At 37.0% G+C, this 27,747-nt stretch overlaps 1 protein-coding gene across 6 annotated transcripts in view; it reads left to right on the top strand.

The window, feature by feature from the left end:
• The window catches only part of CEP112 (centrosomal protein 112), a 556,849-nt gene that overhangs the window by 158,645 nt on the left and 370,457 nt on the right, over positions 1-27,747 (top strand). For all 6 annotated transcript variants that reach the window (XM_030800677.1, XM_030800675.1, XM_030800674.1 and 3 more), the window contains 4 exons: positions 4,529-4,683; positions 5,283-5,412; positions 6,129-6,221; positions 6,972-7,031. In XM_030800677.1, the coding sequence (XP_030656537.1) occupies positions 4,529-4,683; positions 5,283-5,412; positions 6,129-6,221; positions 6,972-7,031 (438 nt within the window). The remainder of the gene's footprint in view (positions 1-4,528; positions 4,684-5,282; positions 5,413-6,128; positions 6,222-6,971; positions 7,032-27,747) is intronic.

The following is a 27,747-nucleotide window of genomic DNA, read 5'->3' as shown; positions in this document are numbered from 1 at the left end:
CACCTGTTTTTATTTTTGAGAATACAGCAGTGCCTTGGTATATGCAGGGGATGGGTTCCAGGACCTCTGTGTATATCAAAATCGGCACATATTCAAGTCTTGCAATCGGCATTGTGCAGTCTGGGTACAGGAAAAGCGGACCCTTCATGTAAGTGGGTCTCACATCCTGTGAATATTGTATTTTTGATCACCATTTAGTTGAAAAAAAAAATCTGCATATAAATGGACCCACACAGTTCAAACCCGTATCGTTCAAGGTCAGCTGTTTTGATAATTGGCAAATGTTTATTGAATACCTACTACAAGCTAAGCAGTGTGCTAGAAAGAAACAGGAGATCTAATGCAAATAAAGCAATGTCTTGGCTGTCTCAAGCTTATACTTTATTGTAGAAAACAACAAAGAAAGAAAAAGCAAAAGAAAGGGTAAGAGGCCACAGAAATATAGGCAGTAGAGATCTGGTTATTTAGGTAGAATGGCTATGGAAAGATTCCTTCACAAGATGACATTTAGGTGGAGAACTGAAAGAAGTGAGGAAGTGAGCTACGCAGGCCCCTGGAGGAAGATGCTTTAGGCAGAAAGAACAGTAAATTAAAAGGCTTTGAGGCTAGCTTGATGACTTTGAGAAACAGCATGGAGGCCTGTATGGCTGGAGTATAGTAAATAAGAGGGAGGGTGGTGGGAGATGAAATCAGAGGCCATGATAGTCACTTCTTATTCTGAGTGATAAGAGAAGCCACTGGAGGGTTTTTTTTTTAATAAGCATTAAAAGTTTATTAATGTCACTGTACACAGCCAGTGGGAGATAGAGATGCAAAAGCTCTGGTCCTTTTACAAGAGAGTGACATGTCTGATTAATGCTTTAAAAGGATTATTTCCTTGAAGTTTAATAATTTTACTTATGTCTTGGCATTCTTCATTCTATGTGACTTTTAAAGTATACCCTTTCTATTTGTATATTATTTTCATGTATAGTTTTCTTGTAGTATGTCATTTGGTATATTTTCTTGTTCTACCATTTCTGTTCATTAGGTACACCAACTAGGTAACTGGGGGATCTCCATTTTGTTTTTTTCTATGTTGGTTGTTTGCTTTTACAATTTTTACTTGCTCATAATGTTATTTCTTTCCCTTAATCAATGTCATCCATAGATTGCTTTGTGCAAAAATGGTTTGTGTGATTTTTTCATTCAGCATAATCTTTCTTGCTTCTTTTTCGTGCCAGATTATGTTGAAAGAAGCCTACAGTCGGAACGTATGCATCTGTTATTATTGAACCAGCGATGTTATTTGCATGCCACTTAGTTTATACAAGTGTGTTCTGATGACATTTTCTAGGATTTCCAGCCATGAGACTTCTTCTGGACTATTCCTGTAATTATATTTGATCTTCACTTAATTTTCTGTGATGTCTCATATATTTTGAGTCACGAAAACACATGCCTCATATGTTTAACAATTTCAATATATGGGGCATCTGCATGTCTATTTCTATTTTCTTTTTTTTCCTCTGATTTTATTTCTTGGTATGCCTGTTATTTTGTGATTAATTGCCAAACATTGCACACAAAAAATAATAAAGGCTGTGGATGATGTTATCTTCTTCCAGAGAGGCTCTTCTCTCACTTCTGAGAGGCAGCTGGTGTAGAGACAGATCACTGGATCTGTTCAGGGACTGAATTGACTCAAGGCTGAGTTGCAATCTTTGTAATCTTTGGTCTACTTTTGACTAACTTTCACTCCTAGTGGTAGTCCTCAACACAGGTCTCAGCTGAAAGCCTGTGATATTATTAATACTAGGGGCTCTCCTCCTTGGACAATCTATTTTACTCCTAAGTACACTGATAACTGCAGAAAACTCTAGTGTGCTTTTCTGAGGTTTTTTTTTGTTTTTTCACTTGGTTTCTTGGCTTCCTGCCCTGAGAATGCTAAGACTTTGACAAATTTGGCCAGGCACAGTGGCTCATGCCTGTAATGCCAGCACTTTGGGAGGCCAAGGTGGGCAGATCACTTGAGGTCAGGAGTTCAAGACCAGCCTGGCCAACAGGGTGAAACCCCCACCTCTACTAAAATTACAAAAATTAGCCAGGTGTGGTGGTGTGCACCTGTAATTCCAATACTCAGGTGGCTGAGGCAAGAGAATGGCTTGAATCTGGGAGGTGGAGGTTGCAGTGAGCTGAGATCCAGCCTGGACAGAGTGCGACTCCATCTCCAAAAAGAAAAAGAAAAAGAATTTGACAAATTCCCTTGAGAAAACTGCTGGTGTGGTGCCCACTTCTCTGTGCGTTGCTTTTCTCAGGGATCTTGGTTCCTCAAGTCCTGGCTGCCTCGGCCACCATCTGCCTTTGTTTCCTTGCCCCATCCTCATCTTCCACCATTGAAAAATACCTCTAGGGTAAAAGCACCTTACAGAATGATGCCTCATCTCTATGATGTTTTCAAACTGCCTTAGAAGTTCTCAAGTGCTTTCCTACTAATTAAATCTTTCCCTGGCCATGGTGGCACATGCCTGTAATCCTAGCACTTTGGGAGGCTGAGAAGGGTGAATTGCATGAGTCCAGGTGTTTGAAACCAGCCTGGCCAACATAGCGAGAGCCCATCACTACCAAAAAAGTACAAAAATTAGCCAGGTGTGGTGGCATGTACCTGTAGTGTCAGCTGCTCAGGAAGCTGAGGTGGGAGGATCACCTGAGCCTGGGAGGTTGAGGCTGTAGTAAGCCAAGATTGCGCTATGAGACCGTCTCAAAAAAAAAAAAAAAAAAAAAAAAAAATCTGGGTTTTTCAGTTGTTAGCATTGGGAGTGTCATCTGCTGCAAGCTACTCTTTTATAGCCAATAATAGAATATCCTCTTGTAGGGTTTATTAGGATGGAATTTGCATTTCTATTTCTAGTTTATCTTGTCTGTTTTTGGTTTCCGAGAGAAGAAGGAATACAAATCATCTTTATTCTGCCATCTAAAACTGGAAGGCAAAGTATATGTTCTTTGTTTCTTCCAGTTAATGAATACACAGGACATAAAGAGTGTTTAGAATATATATTAGGAAATGGAAACTATTTTCTGAAAGGAGCTCATAAAGCAGAGGGATAATGAAGAGACAAAGTGAATAAGATGCAGGAAGAATAAATCAGAACTTCTGATGTTTGTCAGTCTAGAACTGTATGCATTTAAAGAAGTTAATCTATGAACCATGCTTTTAAGTTAGATAAGTCATTTATATAGATTGGAAGCTGTTACACCAAAATGTAACTTGTATACCTATTTGGTATTGTAATGAAGAGAGGATGTCAGGGTTATAATATTATCTAATGCTTAAACTGCATCTTTAAAATGGTTCTCTTAGAACAAGTATAACACAATAATTGAGTGCAACATCATACTGACCTATCCTTATTGCTCACACTTATTAGAAGTTTAATTTTAAAACTGAAAATTAATTGTCCCTTCATCTAATGCTTGCTTACCCTAATTTTAGATAAAGTATCTAAAAGATGATAAATACCTTTATCCATGTTTTAAATTGCAGTTCTACAAAGGGGAAAAATTCTAAATAAAAAATAATAGAGAAATGATTTAGTTGAGTGATAATCTTAATACTGTGGAAGAGTGGAGAAGTGCATTTTACAAAATGGCAAAGATGTTAAAAAATGAATAAAAATCTTGCACACTAACACAAGTAATTAAATGTTCCTATACACTTAAAAATAAGTGTATCACTTAATGTGAACACACTGTGCTACAATTTTGGGGTTATGGATTTCCTTTAAAAATACTATTACAGTTTTCCCAGCACCATTTATTAAATAGGGAATCCTTTCCCCATTTCTTGTTTTTGTCAGGTTTGTCACAGATTGAACAATGAGAACTCATGGACACAGGAAGGGAAACATCACACTCTGGGGACTGTTGTGGGGTGGGGGGAGGGGGGAGGGACAGCATTAGGAGATATACCTAATGCTAAATGACGAGTTAATGGGTGCAGCAAACCAACATGGCACATGGATACATATGTAACAAACCTGCACATTGTGCACATGTACCCTAAAACCTAAAGTATAATAATAATAAAAAAAAAACAGGTTGTTTACAATAAAAAAAAGAAAAAAAATACTATTACATTACCCTTATAGCACATTTCAAAAACTTAAACTCAGAGAACACTGGTAAGTAGTCAGCTAATGGCTGTACGTATAAAGAGGCATAGAGACTGAAACCTTCCTGAGGATAGGAACTTTGTCTTATTTACTGCTGTGTATCCACATTCTTGAATATTACCAGCCTCAGTAAATATTCATTAAATGAACAAAAGGCTAAAAGTATATAACTGTGATGTTCTTATGTTTGTGGTAGTATGCATTGTTTTTTTAAAGACTTGTTTAAGTTCAAGGTTGATTTAATTTCTACTACCATGGTTTATGATACATTTGTTTTATTTATGCTTATAGATTATACATTTTCCTCAAGCTTCTTACAGATACAAACGTGTTACAACTGAGTCAGAGACTTTCTTAACCATGACCTGTTCTTTTAGAACCACATGATCAAAGAACTGGAGGCCCGTGTCCAGCAGCTGACTGGAGAAGCAGAGAACAGTAATTTACAGAGACAGAAATTAATTCAAGAAAAAGCAGAACTTGAAAGATGTTACCAGATAACTTGTAGTGAATTACAAGAAGTAAAGGCAAGGTATTGTCTGAAATCAGATATTTATCAGGTGTAGCTATAAAGTACTGATATTAACTCTATAAGTTATCTGCCAAAATTAATTACACCTTGTGTGTTTAGCCTTGGGAACTTTCTAAACTAAATACTGCTGTTTGTTTGTTTGTTTATTTATTTATTTAGAGACAGGGTCTCTGTCACCCAGACTGGGGTACAGTGGTGTGATCATGGCTCACTGTATCTCAAACTCCTGGGCTCATATGATCCTCCTCATCCTCCCAAGTAGCCAGGACTGCAGGCATGCACCACTGTGCCTGGCTAATTTTTCTATTTTTATTTTTTTGTAGAGACAGGGTCTCACTCTGTTGCCCAGGCTGGTCTCAAACTCTTTTTCTGAAGTGATCCTCTTGCCTTGGCCTCCTCAAGTGTTGAAATTTCAGGCATGAGTCACTGTACCCAACCTGTTTTTAACATAAGCAGAATGTTTAGAAGCAGTTGACAAAATTGTGGATACTTATTTAATATATTGAATGGAAATGTATTTGGATTTAGCTGATTAAAAATTTCATTTTAGAGATTGGTTTTAAATACATTGGAAGTCTATTTTATTCTCTTGTTTTTAGGCGTAACACACTGCATAAAGAGAAGGACCATCTTGTAAATGATTATGAGCAAAACATGAAACTGTTACAAACCAAATATGATGCTGATATAAACCTTCTAAAACAAGAACATGCTCTTTCAGCTTCTAAGGTATTACTTATGTTAATAGATAATCCACATGAAGTATTTATTCACTAAGCCTAGAGCCATAGATAGCCAAGTAGAAATAATTTGGCATTTGAAATTAGTATCTCTTTCACGTTATTCTTAAATTAACAGGAACTTCAGGAGTTTTTATTGGTATTTAAAATGTTTAAAATTCTAAATGTCTACTATATAGCACAACACAAATATTTAATGAACTGAATTCTGCTATAAGCTAATCATTTTAAGTGCCAAAGTCTTAAAAGGAGGAAACATATAAATTCCAATGCTTAGTTGTATGAATAATACATTTTATAGATTAACTATATGCGTTATTATTATTTTGAAATCTTGGTTCTGCTTTCGTTTTATAACTAAAATTTTGAAGTTTTCTGTAAAGCTATTATTTTTATGTCAGGGTTACATTTCCATAACATTAAATATTATGTAGCATTTAATTTCTATTTTTACTTTAAAAGATTATATTTTTATGTCAGCATTACATTTTCATAATATTTAATACTATGCTGCATTTAATTTATATTTTTACTTTAAAAGATTAATTTTTCTAGTATCTTTTAAAAACATTTTTCATTCAAATTTCTAGATAATTTTAATTCTGATTGGACTTTCAGGGGTACAAAAGGCATATTTTTTCAATCGGAAAGTATATGGTACAAAACTCAATATTCTGCTTTTTATTCTTCTTAAACTCCTTCTAGGCATCTAGTATGATTGAAGAATTAGAGCAGAATGTCTGTCAATTAAAACAGCAGTTACAGGAATCAGAAGTTCAAAGAAAGCAACAACTAAGGGTGAGTCTTGTATTTCTACACAGAAGAACAATGGTCAAACACAGTTTTCTTGATTTAGATGTATAATTGAGAATCAATTAAAAAAATAAAACTCAGAAATGCAAGTCGTCTTTTCTGATTCTTTTATCGCATTGTATAATTTTACATTTTATTTATCTTAATAGAGATTGATGCTAAGGAGACGTAGAGAATAAAGTACAATAATTTGAATTGGAATGATCTCTTTTGAGATTAATTTTAAAAATAAATTTTATTTAAATATATTATTATTTTAGAATAATTTCCTTCTTTTAAATTATCTGCCAATCTTCATAATTTCTCTCTTTCTTTCCCTCTTTCTTTCTCTGCCTCTCTCTCTCCCTCTGTCTCTCTCTTTTGCACCTTTTAGATCTTTTCTCTCATGATCAAAAAATACCAAGGACTGTTATATGATGTAACTTCAAATTTATCATTTCCATATTTATTGACTTAGTCATTTATGAAGTATCTCTTAATCCTAAGGGTCAGAAAGATTTTCTTATACTGTAAAGCAAGTACTTTTGAGAACAGTAATATCTTCAGGTGACTAAGATTTTATGCCTCGTAATATAAAGCTACTCAAATTTCTACCTGTAGGGCTTACTTAATAATATGCAAAACTCTGAACTAAAGTTTGACATTAAGTAGATTTATTGATTTCATTAGGTTGCTAATTTTATTGACTCTAGTATAATTTAAAGTATAATAAATATAAACATTTATCATTCACAGGATCAAGAAAATAAGTTTCAAATGGAGAAAAGTCATTTAAAACACACCTATGAAAAAAAGGTAATATGTTTTATGGGAAGCTATAAAATATTTAAAATAGCAAGTGAGGCATTAACGCGGACTGATTTTTATGAAACCATACATTCTCACCTTTAAAGAACAACTTGTTTCTTTGTCTTTTTTTTTTTTAGACAGAGTCTTGCTCTGTCACCCAGGCTGGAGTGCAGTGGCGCGATCTTGGCTCACTGTAGCTTTTGCCTCCTAGGTTCAAGGCATTCTCGTGCCTCAGCCTCTTGAGTAGCTGGGATTACAGGTGTGCACCACCATGCCTGGCCAATTTTTGCATTTTTAGTGGAGAGGGAGTTTCATCATTTTGGCCAGGTTGGTCTCAAATTCCTGGCCTCAAGTGATCCATCCGTCTCGGCCTCCCAAAGTGCTGGGATTCCAGGCATGAGCCACTGCGCCCAGCCAAGAATAATTTGTTTCTAAGTTAATTTCAGCTAACCAGTAATTAAATTTTGCTTACTTATTTTTCCTGTTTATGTAATAAACAACTGCTTTAGTTCAATTATTAGTTATATCAACATTAAAACACTGCTTGCGTGTTATATTTAATGAGGGAAGAGTACAGTTGGCCTTTCATATCCATGGATTTCACATCCGTGGATTCAGTCAAACATGGATCAAAAATATTCAGGAAAAAAAGATTACACAAAGGTCCAAAAACCATAACTTGGATTTGCCGTGTGTCAAGTACTATGTTGAATCCATGTGAATGAAGTGATGTGTAAGCATTGGATTAGGTACTATATAAGTTATTATGAGATGACTTAAAGTACATAGGAGGTTGTGTGTAGGTTATATGCAAATACTACACCATTTTATAAAAGGGACTTGAGCATCCATGGATTTTGGTATCCTCAGGGGGCCCTGGCACCAACTCCCCATGGATGCTGGGGGACAACGATATTATTATCTTAACCTCTCATAATAACATGTTGAAATTATATTTTCTTTCTACTAGTTTAGAACTATATAATCAATGGGATGTATTTGGTATTCTGTTGTGTCATATGTGCAACAAGAACTTTAAATATTTAACAAAAGAACCTAAAACAATGAAAGTACTGACTACTACTTGAAAAAGATTAGCAATTGTTCCTTGTTGTTTATGGTACCATTTCAACTGACATATGTTCATATCCCTCCTGTAATAACTAGGGGGTTATTGACAAACTTAATACCTTAGTCAGTAAAGTGCAGAGTTTTATAGATTTATTTTTTAAATTTTTATGTAAATTTAATGGGTACAAGCGCAGTTTTTTTACATGGATATATTGCATAATCATGAAGTCTGGGCTTTTAGTGTAACCATTACCCAAATAATGTACCCATTGAGTAATTTCGCATCCCTTGCCGCCTCCTAACCTCCCACCCTTCCAAGTCTTCAGTGTCTGTCATTCCACACTCTCCACACTCTATGTTCATGTGTACCCATTATATAGCTTCCACTTATAAATAAGGACGTGGCATTTGACTTTCCCTTTTTGAGTTGTTTCATTTAAGATAATGTACATACAAATGGGGTGTGTGTGTGTGTGTGTGTGTGTGTGTGGTCTATATGTATCTATATATGTATGTGTGAGTGTGTGTGTGTGTATGCCACATTTTCTTTATCCAGTCATCCATTTATGGTCACTTAAGTTGATTCCATATTTTGCTATTGTGAATCATGCTGTGAGAAACCTATGAATAATGATCTTTTCCTTTGGGTAGATACCCAGAAGTGGAATTGCTGGATCAGATGGTAGTTCTATTTTTAGTTCTTTGAGAAGTCTCTATACTGTTTTCCTTGGAGGTTATACTAATTTACATTCCCACCAGCAGAGTGTTAGTGTTTCCTTTCTCTGCATCCTCACCAACGTCTGTTATTTTTTGACTTGTTAATAATAGCCATTCTGACTAGAATAAGATGATATCTCATTGTGGTTTTAATATGCATTTCTCTAATATTCAGTGATGTTAAGCATTTTTTCATAGGTCTGTTGGCCTTTTCTATGTCTTTTTTTGAAAAATGTCTACTCATGCCCTTTGTCCACTTCATAATGGGGCTATTAATTATTATTATTATTATTATTTTGTTGCTGTTGCTGTTGTTGAGTTGTTTGAGTTCCTTGTAAATTCTGGATATCAGGCCCCAGGCCAGATGCATAGTTTGCAAATATGTTCTCCTATTCTTCAGGTTGTCTTTTCACTCTATTGATTATTTACTTTGCTTTCTACAAGCTTTTTTAAAATTAAGTCCCATTTGTCTGTTTTTGTTGCTTGTGCTTTCGAGGTCTTAGTCATGAATTCTTTGATTAGACCAATGTCTGGAAGAGTTTTCCCTAGGTTTTCTTCTAGTATTTGTAAGGTTTCAAGTCCTACATTTAATTCTTTGATCCATCTTGAGTTGATTTTTATATGTGGTGAGAGAGGGATTCAGTTTCATTCTTCTGCATATGGCAATTCAATTTGCTGAGCACCATTTATTGAAAAGGGTGTCCTTCCCCCAGTATATGTTTTTGTTGACTTTGTCAAAGATCATTTGGCTGTAGTTATGTGGTAGTGTTTCTGGGTTCTGTATTCTGTTATACTGACCTGTTTTTATGCCAGTTCCATGCTGTTTTAGTTACTATAACCTTGTAGTATAATTTGAGGTCAAATAATGTTATGCTTCCAGTGTTGTTCTTTTTGCTTTGGATTGCTTTGGGTCTTCTGGCTCTTTTTTAATGCCATTTGAATTTGAGGATTGTTTTTTCTAAGTCTGAGAAAAATGATATTGGTATTTTGGTAGGGATTGCATTGAATCTTAGATTGCTTTGTGTAGTATGGTAATTTTAACAATATTTATTATTTAAATCTGTGAGGATGAGATGTTTTTCCATTTGTCTGTGTCATCTACAACTTCTTTCATCAGTGTTTTGTAGTTTTCCTTTTACCTCCTTGGTTAAATATATTCTCAGGTATTTTTTTATAACTTTGTAAATGGGATTGCTTTTTGATTTGGTTCTCAGCTTGTTTTTGATACATAGAAATGCTACTGATTTTTATACATTGATTTTGTATCCTAAAATTTACTGAATTCAGTTATAATATTTAAGAGGTTTTTTTGGGGGAGAAATTGTTAGGGTTTTTTTAGGTATAAGATCATGTTATCAATAACAGATAATTTGACTTCCTCTTTTTCTATTTGGATGGCTTTTATTTCTTTTTCTTGCTTGGTTGCTCTGGCTAAGACTTCTAGTTCTATGTTGAATAGGCATGGTGAAAGTGAGCATCCTTGTCTCATTCCAGTTCTTATTGGGATTGCTTTCAGCTTATCCCTGTTTAGCGTGGTGTTGGCTGTGGGTTTGCCATACAGGTCCTTTAATATTTTGAAGTGTATTCCTTCTATGCCTAATTTGTTGAAGATTTTTATCATTAGGGTGTGGTCAGTTTTATCAAACGCTTTTTCTGCATTTGTTGAGAAGGTCATATGGTTTTTGCCATTAATTCAGTTTATGTGATGAATCACATTTATTGATTTGCATATACTGAATCATCCTTGCCTCCCTGGAATAAAACCCACTTGATCATGGTGTATTATGTTTTTGATGTGCTGTTGGACTTGATTTCTTAGTATTTTATTAAAGATTTTTGCATATGTGTTCATCAGGGATATTGGTCTTTACTTTTTTTGTTCATGCTTTTAAAAATCAATTTTGTCAATCTTTACCTTTTAAGTAGAGCATTCATTCGATTTGCATTCAAGGCTAATATTCATATGTGAGTTTTTTCTTGTTATAATGTTGTCTAGTTGTTTTCTAAATTATTTGTTTCTTTTTTCTCTTTGTGAGTTGTTGGAGTTTTGTCATGTTGTTATTTAATTTCTTTCCCTTCCTCCTTTGTGCAATTGCTTTGTAAGACCTGTGAGTTTTATACTTAAATGTGTTTTAATGATGGTGAATACTGACCTTTCATTTACATGTTTAGAACTCCTTTGAGCATTTATTATAGAACCAGCCTAATAGTGACAAATTCCCTCAGTATTTGCTTGTCTGGGAAATACTTTGTATTTCTTTCGTTTCTGAAGCTTGTTATGTCAGGATATAAAATTTGTGGTTGACAGTTTCTTTTTAAGCACTCTGAAGATAGGATCCCAATCTCTTCTGGTTTGGAAAAGGTTTCTGCTGAGAAGTCTGATGTTAGTCTGATTTTTTTTCTTTATAGGTGACTAGATGTTTTTGTCTCACTGAGTTTAGGATTTTTTTCTTCATGTTGACTTTAGACAACATCTGATGACTATTTCTCATGGTAAATTGCATCTTGCAATATCTTTTTCTAGTGTTTGTTGCACTTCTTGTATGTGGATGTTTAAATCTCTTGCTAGACGACAGAAGTTTTTGCCAATTATTTCCTTAAATAGGTTTTCTAAACTTTTTGCTTTTTCTTCTCTTTCAGGAATGGCAATCATTTGTAACTTCAGTTGCTTTATGTAGTCCCATACTTCTCAAAGGCTTTGTTCATCTTTTTAAAATTTATTTTTAGTTTATTTTTGTTTAACGGGATTAATTCAAAAGTCTTGTCTTCAATTTCTGAGAATTTTATTTTCTGCTTGGTCCAGTCAATTGTTGAAGCTTTGAACTGTATTTTGTAATTTCTTAATTATTCATTTCCAGAAATTGTTTTTTTCTAAGATATCTATCTCATTGGCAAGTTTTTAAAATTTATATCCTGAATTGATTTTGTGATGTCTGTGTTGGTTTTCAGAATATCTTTTATCTCACTGAATCTCTTTAAAATCAGTATTTTTACTTCTTTATCTGGCATTTCTTTTTTTTTTTTTTTCCTTGAGGTGGTGTCTCGTTCTGTTGCCCACACTGGAGTGCAGTGGCACGATCTCAGCTCACTGCAAGCTCTGCCTCCCAGGTTCACACCCTTCTGCTGCCTCAGCCTCCCAAGTAGCTGGGACTACAGGTGCCCGCCACCATGCCTGGCTAATTTTTTTTGTATTTTTAGTACAGACGGGGTTTCACCATGTTAGCTAGGGTGGTCTCGATCTCCTGACCTCGTAATCCATCCACCTCGGCCTCCCAAAGTGCTGGGATTACAGGCATGAGCCACTGTGCCCGGCCTTTATCTAGCATTTCAAAAATGTTATTTTGGTAAGATCCATTGCTAGAAAATTACTGTGTTCCTTTGTGGGTGCTATGCTACCCTGCTTTTTCATACTTCTGGTATTATTATGGTGATTTATTCACATCTGGAGAAATAGTAACTTCTTATTTTTGAATTTCATTGAAATTCAAACTTCTTGAAAATTCATTGAAATTCAACTTTTTTTCTTGTGGATAAAACTATGAAGTATGTTGAGTAGAGCTGTTTACTTCTGGGTATGTTGAATGTTAAGGCTTTATATGATTTCCTTGGTAATAAATAGACTTAGTGTGGTGGCTTTCTCAAATACTGGTTGTAGTAGTGGTGTACCTAGAAGGTAAGCAGGCTCACAGCCTCCTGAGAACCACAGTGGCATTGATGGTTGTGGTAGCAAAGGGCATGGGAATCTTATGTCATTCCCAAGCACTGTGCATTTGTGTCAGCAGATTTATTATGGGGTTTGCAGGTCAACCTCCAGACCAGTAGGTGGCACTTGCAGGTAAAAAAGCCAGTTGCTCTTGTAGGAATAAAGTTTATGCTTGATCTTTGTTAACCATGAGAAGTACTTCATTGCCCAGACAATGGCTGGGCCATGGAATATTCAGTGGACTGGGTCCTGTGCTCAGTCTCAGTGGAGGCCAAATCTGGGCAGAGCTGGACTGAGCAAGCCTGCATTCACATCTCCCAACAGTGGGCACAAGCACCAGCCCTGACAGGGGTGTAGAGGTAGTCAGCAGGTGGCTGGAGATAAGGCTGGGCAAGAAACAGAGCAACCACTGCTGCTGCACCAAGTTCTCTGCATGGCAAGTGATGGGTGTCCCACATGCCTACTCCAGGTGATCAGGAGGGGGACCCACCTCTCACTCTTCAGAGCTGAGGGGGCTCACACCCCTATTCCAAGCAAGGCAGCCAGTTGGAACACTCAGAAATGTTACGTGCAGTTTTTTTACTTTATTTTTCAAAGCTGCCTGTGGCCACAAAACCCGCTACCCAGGCAAAACCATGCCTCTTCAGCAACTCTCCTCCTAGTTCGGTCTATGAAGGAGGGGTATCCCAATTCTAGCACCCACAGCTGGATTGCACACCACACTTACCTCTAAGTTCTGGCTGTAGGGGCTCTTCCCCTGCTCCAGATCCAGCACTCCAAATCCTGGCCCAAGACTAATGCTGGTGCTGCCGCCACTGCTAGGTTTCAGGGACCCGCCCAGCTTGATATGAGTTAGAATCAAGAATGGCATTGTCCTCTTGGGTCCCAGGTCTGGGACAATGCCTGGGGTACTTTCTGGTATCATTCCTTTTCACACGCTCTTGGCCTCTCTCCTACTTATATCCAGGGCTTGGGAGGGATGGGGTGTTCCCATGGCCTAGGTTGCACAGTTCCTCAGTAGACAGGTAGATTGCAGAGGGACATTCTCTTCCCCTCTCCTATATTGGAGCTTCACTCAGTTCTCAACCAGACCTAGCCACTGTCTCCCTGCTCACCTTCTCTTCCCCAGTATCTGAAGTTTTCTTTCACTTTCTGTTGATTTTTCATTTCCTTCTTGGACAAAATTCTTCTGAGTAGATGAGGCATGTTGGAAAGGCCTCTGGTCCACCATCTCGGGAAAAACAGAGTTCTATAGATTTCTGACTATGAAACTTAAGTTTCTAAATTATTTTTTGCTATAAGATATAGAAAATAAAAGAGTAGTTAAATGGCAAAGGTTTTGTTGCTGCTTTTGTCACTATCTGCTGTTTTAACATTTATCAAATCAATCTACTTGTAAAATACAAAAATAATAGAAAATGAAAAAAGTTAACCTTTGAACTATTTAGAATACATACAAGTTAAAATTAAATACGGTTTCTATCACAAAATGTTAAAAAACACTTTGTAATACTACCATCTTGTTTATCCATATAGTCACTCAGCAGATACCCATTAAATGGTTATATTGGGGAAGGTATTATATTAGGTAGTGGGGTGGGGTTGAGGATGAATTAGACATAGATTCTGCCCTTCATGAGCTTAATGTATAGGAAGAAATCTGTTTCTGTCATTTGGAAAAGTGTTTTTAGCAACACGTATTGACCTGCATGTGTGCTCTTTAAAATCATAATAAATTTCCTTATTGTTGCAGTTTTAATGCAGCTCAATACAAAATGTTAAGTATATTTCATATGAAATGGACATACTTTTTCATAATCCTTGATTCCTGTATAAGGCATCAGTATGCTTTAGGTGCACTTGTTTGTCCACTGTTCATTCTTTGGGCAGATCACTGGCTGTCCATCCATTAAGGAACAGCTTCCTGGCTTCCTGCTCTGTTGCAGTCTGGTAAGCTCTCTTCCTGATATTCTGGTACGTATGTACCTGTGAGACAGACGGGCTGTAGTGAGGAGAAAGGGATGCACTGGCTATTTGTAAAGTAAGGTGTTCCTATCCCAAACTTCATTACATCCTGCTGAGGACTGTTACACACATAGAGATAGACCTAGAAAGGAAATCTTTCCTCTACCATTATCTTTTCTTGGGTATTTAGCCTCAAAGTAAACTAAGGTTTCTGCTATCAGTCTCCCTCCTTGGTGAATGTACACTAGAAAGGGAATATTGGAGCTCAGTTCATCTGTATCCAGTAGCCTGCCGACCATTCCTATTCTATTTCACTTCAAGGAGCAGACCTAAATCCTTTTTATTAGGTATCATAACTACAGTGATTCCCTTTCCATGTGGTATCAATTGGCCTAGCTTTTTAATAACATTACTTGTTAATGTATATTAGTTGTTTTCATGTAAATAAGAATTGTTTAAAATAATAACAATCTTTAAAAGAAAAATAGCCATCGTTGTTCATATTGCATATGTTCCTAACATTATTTACATTGGAAGAAAATGTTGCTCAGCATGCCACTTTTTATTTTACAATTAATTTCATAATCTCCCCCTTTTATATTGACATCTGTTTTTCTTTCTTTATTAAATCTGCTGTGATCTTAAGCCTTGAAGTTTTGATGTCTTATATTCCTCTCAGGGAATATCCTTTTTGATAGCTCGAAGACCTGACATAAATCTTCTGTAGCTCTGGACTATGTAACTGTGGAGCTAAATGGGATGTGTAGGGCTTTTTTTGTTGTTGTTGTTAGTGTTACAGGTGTGCACATTCAATAACTTTTGATATAAAACTTAGTTCTAAAGATCTCTTCAGGGGGAGGAAATGCCATCTGAATGACATTATTTTATCCTGCCTATGAGACAGCAGCAGGACAGGAGCATAGGATTCTAACTTGTCTTTGAGGTAAAAGAAACAGCATCAGATGCTGTCCCTAATTTAAGCACACGCATATTATGTAATGGTCTTTATTGATCTCTAGTGGCTATTGTCTGCTCTTAAGATCTTTGAACATCAAACAAATAATAAGTAGTAAACCGAAATGTCATTGTTGATGAATTGTGTCCTCATCTGTTAAATCAGGAAATGGTTAGACTAAATGATTTGACTAGCAAGGAAACACCTGCCCCCTACCAATAACATATTGCTTGTTTTCCAAACAGTTCCAGAGAGTAAAAGATGGTGCTGTTTACCTAGAGAAACATGCCAGACTTATGTTAAGCACCTATGTTCTAAAATGTACCGAATTGAAATATCTACTTAAAATCATTCTGATGGAACTGTTTAACAAATGAGATACGAAGTCTAATGGAGTTCACAATCCTTAAAATATAGTTATTCCAATGCCTAGCAATCATGTATGCTTTTTAAAATCGTGTTTAAAATAGTTGCAGCTTTATATTTAACATATTGGATAGTATTTTTGAACTACCACTGACATGATTTTTAAGAGTACTTGTGCCTTTAGTGATGTTTTAAAACATGAAATTGTACAGTGAAAAGATTTAGAGAAGTTATATAACCTATCCCCCGTATTTTTCATATTGGGAAGCAGAGGTCATAGCAGTTAAGAGGCATTGTGGAGTTATTCAGCTAGCCAGTGTTTGGGTCAGTACCTCCTCTGTGCACTTTACTGTACTATGCTGTCTGCCACAGTGTATCTAGTTTCTGATATATAGCACAATCTCTTTCTTATTTACACAATATTCCTTTTGTGATTACCTAAATTCTTGGGATGCAAGGGAGCAAAAAAAATATATTCAGTGACTATTCAATAAATGTGCTTATGGCTACTTAAATCAATTATTTATAGAAAATTCTCATGTTTGAGAGTGTATTACGTATCCTTGACTATCTGGTTTGTGTTGTCATTACCTATCACTTTTAAATACTTTTCTGGTATTAACAATTTAAAGTGGGGAAAGGATTACAAGCAAATCATTTATTGCTTACTACCATTTGTACATTAAAAAGGAAGGGTTGGAAATAGCATTATCTCTTTCTAGGTTGTTTGTTCTTTAATTGTCTTTTATGTACAAACAAGGATTTTTTTTTTTTTTGAGATGGAGTCTTGCTCTGTTGCCCAGGCTGAAGTGCAGTGGCACAATCTCAGCTCACTGCAATCTCTGCCTCTCGGGTTCAAGTGATTCTCCTGCCTCAGCCTCTCAAGTAGCTGGGATCACAGGCATGTGTCACCATGCCTGGCTAATTTTTCTATTTTTCGTAGAGACGGGGGTTTCACCATGTTAGTCAGGATGGTATCAATCTCCTGATCTCATGATCTTCCTGCCTCAGCCTCCCAAAGTGCTGGGATTGCAGGCATGAGTGACCGCGCCCAGCCCAAACAAGGATTTTTTTTTAACCCACCAAAAGTATTGATCTGTTCTCTTTTGCCAAGATCTGTATGCAATGATCTCTCACTTTTCTGGTGTTTACTTATGTCACCCACAACTATCTGGAACATAGGTAAAAACTAAAAATGCAATCCAAAAAGGCTCTTAAACAATACAGATATATTCAATTATGAAAAAACAAATTTAAAACAATACTTATTGACTATTGGAGTATGGGCTAGATATTATCCTGGGTCCTAGGGATACAAAAATGAGAAACAGCTTCTACCTTAAGAAACCCCCAGCTCAAAAGTATGGTCATTGACACATTGATGTTTACCTCAGAGGGGAGTCCCTTGTTTTCCCACCCAGATAATTTCATTCTAATAATTTTAGAAGCAATAAATTAGATCAAGGTGCTTGTGCTAGCACACTGACCAGTGTCAAGGAATGGCAGCTAAAAACTTGTCAGAGGTGAAGATTCAATAATTAATGATAAAAAGCAGTTACAAAAAGACAAAATGCTTAGCAATTCAGGTACTACTTTCTGAAAAGGTAGACAGACTAAGGGAATTACCATGTTGTGGCACATTGTGATTTTGGGTGTTCATAATAACCTTGAGTTATTCAATCTGAGAAGGTATAATAATTTTTCACATATACTGATCATTTATTATGTTCCTAATATTGTTCTAAGGTCTTTACATCAAGTAATTTATTAACTTATCACAATTCTTTGATATACTCATTGTTATCCCAATTTTTCAAAGGAGCCAGCTGAGGCACAGAATGTTATGTAGTTTGTGAAGGAATAAGGACATAAATCCATGCCATCTGATTATGAGCTTGGACTCATAATCATCGTGTAATTTTAGAGATAGATTTTTCTCAAAAATTGTTAATTTTTTGAAGCTTCCCATTTAAAGGGGTAAATCTCAACTGTGCTTTTATGTGGCAGTTCTGAGTCCCAGAAAAAAAAATCAGCAGTAAATAGAGGGGAAACTACTGGTACATGGTACATTGGAGGCACAGTGCTAATTTGCAAAATACCTATTGACTTGTCAGCAACTCTGATAGCAGTTCCTTGTTGGTTTCCCATGTAACATATCATTTTAGAGTACCAGTGAAGCAGGCCGTGTAACATATCATTTTAGAGTACCAGTGAAGCAGGCTGTGGCTTGAGGAGAAACGTGCCTCCTCAGTAGAGCAGTGTAACCTAGTTCAAACCCTCCTGGGAATTGGTTTTAGCTATATCTCTGAGAGAGAGATCACACTTAGAGACATGTAATAGAAGCACAGTTACAGCCCCTATAGTTTTTGTCAAGCAGCAAACTGAATGCTGTTCTGAATATCAAGCACCAAATCTGAGTGGTGTACGGTGTTCAAGAATGAGTAGAAGAACAGAACCAAAATGGAGTCTCTGGGAAAGTATTGTAGAGGAAAGGAATGACAGCATTATGCAGAAGATTCAGAGGAAGGAGTTTCTCCTGAAAATGTGTTACTCCAGAAGAAAATGTTTAAAAATTCACCAGTAGCATACAAGAAGATACGATATCTATGAAGGAGGAACAGATACCATAAGGAAAGAAAGGGATGAAGTGAAAATTGTCATAAGGAAATCGTAAGGAAACCAAAAGTACAATAGCAGACTTAAGATCACATAGGAGCTGGTTGGGTTAGGTCAGATTTTGTAAAGAATTAAATCAGCGATACGAAGGCAAGGCATAATGACCTTTCAGACTGCAAAAGAAAGGGACAAAGAATCAAAAATTTTGAGGAAGGTGATATTAAGGCAGAAAATAGAAAACCAGTATATAACAACTGATATTTCTGAATGAAGGCTCAGAATAAAGTAACATAAAAATAACTAAAGATTTGAGAAAACTTTTCAGAAGGTCTGTGTATGTAATTTTAAAGATTTCACTCTTTATCAGCTAAAAATCAATACAAGATTAAAAAATGTTTGAATGACAGTACAAAGAGAATCATTTTGATAAATGTCCAGACCCCAGGGGGAGGGGAAAGCAAAGTTTAGATGACTTTAGTCTTCTTATTTGCAAATCTAAATGTCATAAAACAATAGAAAAACTTAACATATGCTGTGTTTTAGGCCAAAATGTTGTGACCTAAGAATATTAAACCTACAATTTCTTTCATGTGTAAAGGCAACAGAATGACATTTTTGAATGTGCAAAGCCTCAGAAGATATATCACTAGGATATTTTTTTTGAAAAATAAAATGACTGGATGATGGACTTTAATCAACCTAAGGATAAGCAAAAGATCAAATCAAACAAAAAAAAATACTCAAGAATGAAAAAGTACTGGTGAATGCCAAAATTAAAATACAGATGAATTTAAATATTTATTGTGTACGCAATATAAACAATGGAAATGTCAGAAGAGAATCTTGAAAAAGAAGGCGTGTAAAGTTAAAACAATTTAAAACCACTATCTGCCTCAGCATCTCAAGATTATATAAAAGAAAACCAAAATGACTAGGAGAGGGAGAAGTAAACATATGCCAAGCTATTATTTTAACAGGGCAGAGATATAAATTTTTAGCTTGCTAAATATTAGAGGGATGTAGATTAAAAAAAAATTGTGAACTATTTGTGGCGTCATTAGTGTAATTAAAATCTGTTTCCAAAGACGGTGTCCTTGACAAAATACTAGCAAACCAAATTCAACAGCACATTAAGTGATCAGGCACCACGACCAAGTGGGTTTATTGTTGGGATGCAAGGATTGCTCAAGATAGGTAAATCAATAAATGTGGGAAATGATGGCTGACTAGATGCAGCTAGAAAGAATATCTGCCACCAAGGGGCTAGGACATTGGGAAGACTGGCGCATTCCAAGTCGATCTTCAGAGGGAAGTTATTGAGAGTGGACAGAGGGAGGACAGAGACACTGGGCTGAAAGGGGAGGAAGCTGGGAACCCTGCATGGGGCTGCCACGCACTGGGTCTTCTTCCTGGCTCCTAATGTCTCCTGGGGAATGGGTGAGTTGAGCAGGCAAGGAGCAAGCTGCTCTTGCTTTGGACTTCTGGAATCCTGGCATCAGAAGACCCCATGACCCCCACACTTTAGCTGGCAGAGAGAGTTGCTTAGAGAGATGGTTGGGGCAGGACTCCAGCCTGTACAGAGCCCAGAGAGTTTTGATGCGGGAATGTCTGCAGGGGAGCATGGCCGGGGATGCCTATTCCCTCAGGCTGGCCATGTTCCTCTGGGAGACTCTAGCCTTAAAAGAATTGTTGAACCTGAACAGAGCAGATGAGGCCAGTCTTACCTGAACTCTCCCATCTGCTGGCCTCTCCTGGGGCCATAGCCTGGCTTTGCCTGCTTACAGTGCAGTCTCAGATGCTCAACCAGGATGCCTCCCTAGGGCCCTCATCATAGCTCCTGTGCTGGCAAACTGTGCCAGATTGTCAGAGAGCTCCAGCAGAATGGCCCCCACTGACATGCACCGGCCCACTCACATTCTCCCTCTACTGCAGCCTCCCCCATGCTGCTTTACCAGCAAGCACTCACCCATGGCCATCCCCCTGTTGCCATATTGGCACATGTGTGCATGGGTGAACCTTGCCCTTCCATGCTGGTGCGGTGATGTGCGTGCATCCCACTGCGCCATTGCTGCCAGCATTAGTGTACCCGTCCCCCACCTGCTGCTGTGTTGCAGTGCTGCCATTTCTGGTGTGAAAGCACTCAGGGAGGCCAGTGGCCCTGCCTCCCACCACCATTGCCACCACTGTGAACATGCACAAGGAGTTTGCCAACCCCACCCCAGCCAGAAACCCACTGCTATGCCAACACTGCCACCAGTGTGAATGCACACACAGATGCCAGTGACCCCTCCCCTCCATGGTGCCACTGCTGCCACTGTGAATGTGCATATAGAGGCTGGCAGTTGCTGGTCTGCCAGCGTCCCACCCCAGCTGACAAGAGTGAACCCTGGTGTACTACCATTGCTGCTGGCACATGCAAACAAGCATGAATCACATTGCCACTGCCTGATGAAGCGCTTTGGCTGGCACCACTCATTGGAGTGATGTGGCCATTGGACCAGGAACACTTTGGCCCATTTAACACAGCAGGTTCCCAACTTTGAGGGACCAGAGAACAAAGCCAGTGACCCGATACCAGCCCCTTAGAGTGTACAGTGTGGGAGTATTGAGCTGAGCCTTGGCTCCTCAAAATCTACTAGAAATGAAGTGAATCGATGGACCCCACCTTATGCCACAAACCCCCAAGGACATCAATGGAGATAAAAGCATAAAACAAAACAAAACAACCCCACCATCCAAAGGACAGCAACTTCAAAGGTTGAAGGGACATGAGCCCATACAGATGAGAAAGAACCAGAGCAAGAACTCTGGCAACTCAAAAAGCCAGAGTGTCTTCTTACCTACAGACACCCACACTAGTTCCCCAGAAGTGGTTCTTAACCAGGCTGAAATGGCAGAAGTAGAATTTAGACTATGAATAGGAACAAAGATGATTGAGATTCAGGGGAATGTTGAAACCCAATCCAAGGATTATAAGGAATACAATTAAATAATATAGGATATGAAATATGAAAATGCCATTTTAACAAAGAACCAAACTTACCTGATAGAGCTGGACAACGCACTTCACGAATTTCAGAATACAGTCACAAGTGTTAACAGTAGAATCAACCAGGCTGAGGAAAGAATATCAGAACTTGAAGAACAGCTATCTGAAATAACTCAGTCAGACAAAAATAAAGAAAAAAAAAGTAAAATTAAAACAACTTCAGAGAAATATGGGATTATGTGAAGAGGCCAAATCTATGACTTATTGGTGTCCCTGAAAGGGAAAGAAAGCAAGTAGCTTGGAAAATATACTTCAGGTTATAATTCATAAAAATTTCCCCAACCTTGCTAGAGAGAGCAACATTTAAATTCAGGAAATGCAGAGAACCTTTGCAAAGTACTACACAAGAAGACCATCCCCAAGACACATAGTTATCAGATTCTCCAAAGTTGAAATAAAAGAAAAAATATTAAAGACAGCTAGAGAGAAGGGGCACGTCACCTACAAAGTAAAGCCCATCAGGATAACAGCAGACCTTTCAGAAGAAACCGTACAAATCAGAAGACATTGGGGGCCTATATTCAGCATGCTTAAGGAAAAGAATTTTCAGCCAAGAGTTTTATGTCCCACCAAACTAAGCTTTATAAGCAAAGGAGAAATAAGATCCTTTTCAGGCAAGCAAATGCTAAGGGATTTCATTACCACCAGACCTACCTTATAAGAGGTTCTGAAGAGAGTTCTAAACATGGGAAGGATAGACCGTTAACAGCCACTACAAGAACACACTTAAGTACACAGGCCACTGACACAATAAAGCAACCACACAAACAAGTCTGCATAATAACCAGCTAACAACATGATGACAGGATCAAATAAGCACATATCAATACTAACCTTGAATGTAAATGGGCAAAATGCCCTAATTAAAAGGCACAGAGTGGCAAGTTGGATAAAGAGGCAAGACCCAATGGTATGCTGTCTTTGAGAGACACATCTCATAGGCAGTGACACCCATAGGCTCACAGTAAAGAGGTGGAGAGAAATATACCAAGCAAGTGGAAAACAGAAAAAAGCAGGGGTTGCTATTCTAATTTCAGACAAAACAACCTTTAAATCAACAAATATCAAAAAAGACAAGAAGGACATTACATAATGGTAAACTGCTCAATTCAACAAAAAAACCTAATTATCCTAAATATATATGCACGCAACACAGGAGCACCCATACTCATAAAGAAAGTTCTTAGAGACCTATGAAAAGACTTAGACAACCACAGAATGATGATGGGAGACTTCAATACCCCACTGACAGTATTAGTCAAATGTCAGATCATCAAGGGAGAAAACTAACAAAGATATTCAGAACTCAAATTTGACACTTGACCAAATGCATGTATAGACATCTACATAACACTCCACCCAAAACAACAGAATATATATTCTTCTCATCTGCACATGGCACATACTTTAAAACCAAGCACACAATTGGACACAAAACAATCCTCAGCAAATAAAAAAAGCAAAATTATACCAGCTACACTCTTGGACCACAGTGCATTAAAAATAGAAATTAATACTAAGAAAATCGCTCAAAACCATATAATTACATGGAAATTAAACAACCTGATCCTGAATGACTTTTGGGTAAATAATGCAATTTAGGCAGAAATCGAGAAATTCTTTAATGAGATTAAAGATAAAATGTACCAGAATCTCCGGGATGTAGCAAAGGCAGTGTTAAGAGTGAAGTTCATAGTGCTCAGCACTCATATCAGAAAGTTAGAGAGATCTCAAGTTAACCACCTAATAGTACAACTAGAGCAACCAGAGAAACAAGCAAACCAACTCCAAAGCTAGCAGAAGATAAGAAATAACCAAAATTAGAACTGAACTGAAGGAAATTGAGATGGAAAAAACCATACAAGAATACTTCCCAATACTGTACCAGGAAGTAACTGAATCCCTGAACAGACCAATAATGAGTTCCATAATTAAATCAGTAATAAAAAGCCTACCAACCAAAAAAACCCCAGGACCAGAGGGATCCACAGCCTAATTCTAGCAGATGTGTAAAGAAGAGCTGCTACTATTCCTACTGAAACTATTCCAAAAAATTGAGGAGGAGGGACTCCTCCTTAACTCATCCTGTGAGGTTAGCATCATACTGATACCAAAAACCTTGCAGAGACACGACAAAAAAAGTAAGCTTCAGGCCAATATCCTTGATAAACATTGATACAAAAATATTCAACAAAATACTAGGAAACCAAATTCAGCAGCACATCAAAAAGCTAATTCATCACAATCAAGTACACTTTATCCCTGGGATGCAAGGTTGACTCAACATATGCAAATCAATAAATGTGATTCATCACATATACAGAATTAAAGACAAAACCCACACGATCATCTCAATAGCTGCAGAAAAGGCTTTTGATAAAATCCAACATCTCTTCATGTTAAAAACCCTCAACGATGTAGGCATTAAAGGAACATACTTCAAAATAATAAGAGCCATCTGTGAGAAACCCACAGCCAACATAATACTGAGTGGGCAAGAGCTGGAGACATACCTTTGAAAACCTCAGCAAGGCAAAGATGCCCTCTTTCACCACTCCTATTTAACATAGTACTGGAAAACCTGGCCAGAGAAATCAGGCAGGAGAAAGAAAGAAAAGGTATCCAAATAGGAAGAGAGGAAGTCAAATATCCCTGTTTGCAGATGATATGATTCTATGCCTAGAAAACCCTATAGTTTTTGCCCCAAACTCCTTGATCTGATAAACAACTTCATCTGATAAAAAAACTACATTTTTTCAGGATACAAAATCAACGTACAAAAATCACTGGCATTCTTACACACCAGCAACATCCAAGCTGAGAACCAAATCAAGAATGCAGTTCCATTCACATTGGCCATAAAAAGAATAATATACCTAGGAATACACCTACCCAGAGAGGTGCAAGATTTCTACAATGGGATAAAAAACATTGCTCAATGAAATCAGAGATGACACAAATAAATCAAAAAACATTTCTTGCTCATGGATAGGAAGAATCAATATTGTTAAAATGGCCATACTGCCCCAAACAATTTACAAATTCAATACTATTCCTATCAAACCACCAATGACATTCTTCACAGAATTAGAAAAAACTGTTTTACAATTCATATAGAACCAAAAAAGAGATTGAATAGCCAAGACAATCGTAAGCAAAAAGAACAAGCTGGCGGCATCACATTGCCTGACTTCAAACTATATTATAAGCCACTGTAACCAAAACAGCATGGTACTGTTACAAAACAGACACATAGATTAATGGAACAGAATAGAAAACCCAGAAATAAGACTGCGTACCTTCAACCATGTGATCTTCAGCAAAGTCAACACAAACAAGCAATGGGGAAATGACTCCCTTATTCAGTGAATGGTGCTGGGATAACTGGCTAGCCATATACAGAAGATTGAAACTGGACCCCTTCCCTACACCATAAGCAAACAAAGTCAATATGGATTAAAGACTTAAATGTAAAACTGAAAACTATAAAAATCCTGAAAGTTTACCTGGAAAATACCATTCTGGATATACAAAGTGGCAAAGATTTACAATCAACAGAGTGAAGAGGCAAACTACAGAATGGGAGAAAATATTTGCAAACCATTTATCTGATAAAGGACTAATATCCTAAATATATAAGGAATTAAAACAACTTTATAGCAAAAACACAAATAATCTGATGTTTAAAAAATGGGCCAAGGACTTGAGTAGACACTTTTCCAAGAAGATATACAAATAACAGGTGTATGAAAAATTCTAGACATCACTAATCATCAGGGAAAGGCAAATCAAAACTAAAATGAAATATCACCTCACACTTGTTAGAATGGCTTTTGCTAACACACACATACACACACACACACACACACACACACACACACACACACACACACACACACACACCCCCAAAGGGATAACAAGTGTTGGCCAGGATGTGGAAGAAAGAGAGCTTCTATACTCTTTGGTGGGAATGTCATTATGGTAAACAGTGTGGAAGTATCTCAGAAAATTGAAAATAGCACTACCATATCATTCAGCAATTTCCACTTCTGGGTTTATATCCAAAGGAAATGAAATCAGTATGTTTAAGAGATATCTACACTCCTGTGTTCATTGCAGCACTATTCACAAGAGCCAAAATATGGAATCAAGCTAAATATTTATCTCTGGATGAATGGGATTGACCTAAGTGTTGTATCTATGGATGGAAGAAACTGTGGTATATATACACAGTGGAATACTATGCAGCCTTAAAAAAGAAAATCCTGTCATTTGCAATAACATGGAAGGTCCTGGAGGACAAGTACTGCATTATCTCACTTATACGTGGAATCTGAAAAAGCAATCAGACTCCTAGAATCAGATAATAGAATGGTGGTTACCAGGGGCTGGGTGGGGAGGGATGTCAGGGAATGGGTAGATGCTGGTTAAAGGGTACAAAGTTTTAGTTTAGGCTGGTCACAATGGCTCATGACTATAATCCCAGCACTTTTGGATGCCGAGGGAGGTTCACTTGAGGGCAGGCATTTTATACCAGACTGGGCAACATAGTGAGACCCTGATTCTAAAAAAATATTATCCAGCTATGGTGGTGCATGCCTGTAGTCCTAGCTACCTGGGGGGCTGATGTGGGAGGATCACTTGAGTTCAGGAATTTGAGGTTACAGTGAGCTATCATTGTGCCACTGTACTCCAGCCTGGGTGGCAGTGAGACCCTGTCTCAAAAAAAAAAAAAAAAAAGTTTTAGGAGGAATAAGTATCTGGAGATATAATATGGTGATTATTATTAATAATAATCTGTAGTATACTTGAAAATTGCTAAGAGAACGAACTTTAGATGTTCTCATCACAAAAATAAGTATATGTATGATATGATGAATATGTGACTTAGCTTGATTTAATATTCCTACAATGTATACATATATCAAAACTTCACGCATATCATATGTATATACAATTTGTCATTTTTCAATTAAAATTAATTTTAAAAACACCATGTTGTATACCTCAAAGATGTATAATTTTATTTGCCAATTATATGGCAATAAAGCTGGAAAAGTCATTTTCTGTCTCTGTGTCAATCTGTCAGAACATGGAGGAGTTGAGGACAGTAACAAAAATGCTATGTATAAAAAGTAACATAAAAAATTAGGGAACAGGAAAAAACGGCATAAATAGTATTTTAGTGCTAGCAATAAATCTAAGAAGAAAATGTATGATTTGGGCCAAATTCAACTTGCGAGAGAACTTGACTAACAAAGAACGATTAAAGCAAAAGGAGAGGTGAATGTGTATAAGTAAACACCAGTGTAAGATAACATCTCACATATTAGTTTCTCCCTTTAACTTTCTTCCGAATTGTCCTTCCCCCACACTTTCACTTGAATACATTGACTTTTCTCTGTGTGTTTTTCCTAAGTTGGTGGGTGATTTTTCACTTAAGATTTTATTTTTTACTGATATAAAAACATGTTTCCAGGATCTTTGTATTAGGTCATATCCGAATTTCATTTTGAGGTTTTAGTCTTTTGACTCTGTACATTAAAAAGACTAGATTTGCGTTGAAATGGTGCTTTTGTTGCTTTAGTAATGTTTGTACTCCAGTGTAGTATGCTTACTATGTGCCAAACACTGTAATACATATTAGAGATCCAAAATAATAATTAAACACTTGAACATGGTAAAAACTTGAACAGCAGACTTCTTTTTCCTGCATGTAAAATAAAATAAATGTAGTGGCAAAATTTTGCAAGGCAAGTTGCTCTTTCTCTTTCTCATAAGACAAATAGTCTTTATGAGATACTTTAAATTTACCATTTAAAATATGGGGGAGGGTGGCTACAGGTTCCTAATTCTCTTGCTTTTTCTTCTCTGCCTCTCAGTGTATTCTTACTTTTGAGATTATCATCATAGCAGCCCATAGAAGCTTTTCGATATTATCTTGGAAAATTTCCTGTCTGAAAACATTGATTTTATTAATTTATTTATTTACTAAAACACTGAGAGCAGAAATCCAAAAGAATTTTAAAAAGAAGAGGTAAAAGATAGGGTTTGAGTTAAATAGGTCTCCATTTAAGCTGATGTAAATAGCTAAATACAGGTATTTTTGGCTAGCCCTGATTCAGTGTTTGATATGGTTTGTCATAGTATATTTGTTTTATTGTTGTTCTTGTTGTTTCTCTCTTAAACCTGTTGGCCACTCGTTTCACTTTCAGCCTTACCTTGCTTACCAGCAGGTCTGTAGCGGGTATTCCCACCCCACCAAGTAACTTGAGCTTTC

This window comes from Nomascus leucogenys, chromosome 19, assembly GCF_006542625.1.
Source record: "Nomascus leucogenys isolate Asia chromosome 19, Asia_NLE_v1, whole genome shotgun sequence".
NCBI lineage: Eukaryota > Metazoa > Chordata > Mammalia > Primates > Hylobatidae > Nomascus > Nomascus leucogenys.
The sequence above is the reverse complement of the archived record's forward strand: the minus strand, read 5'-3'. Positions and strand labels throughout refer to the sequence as shown.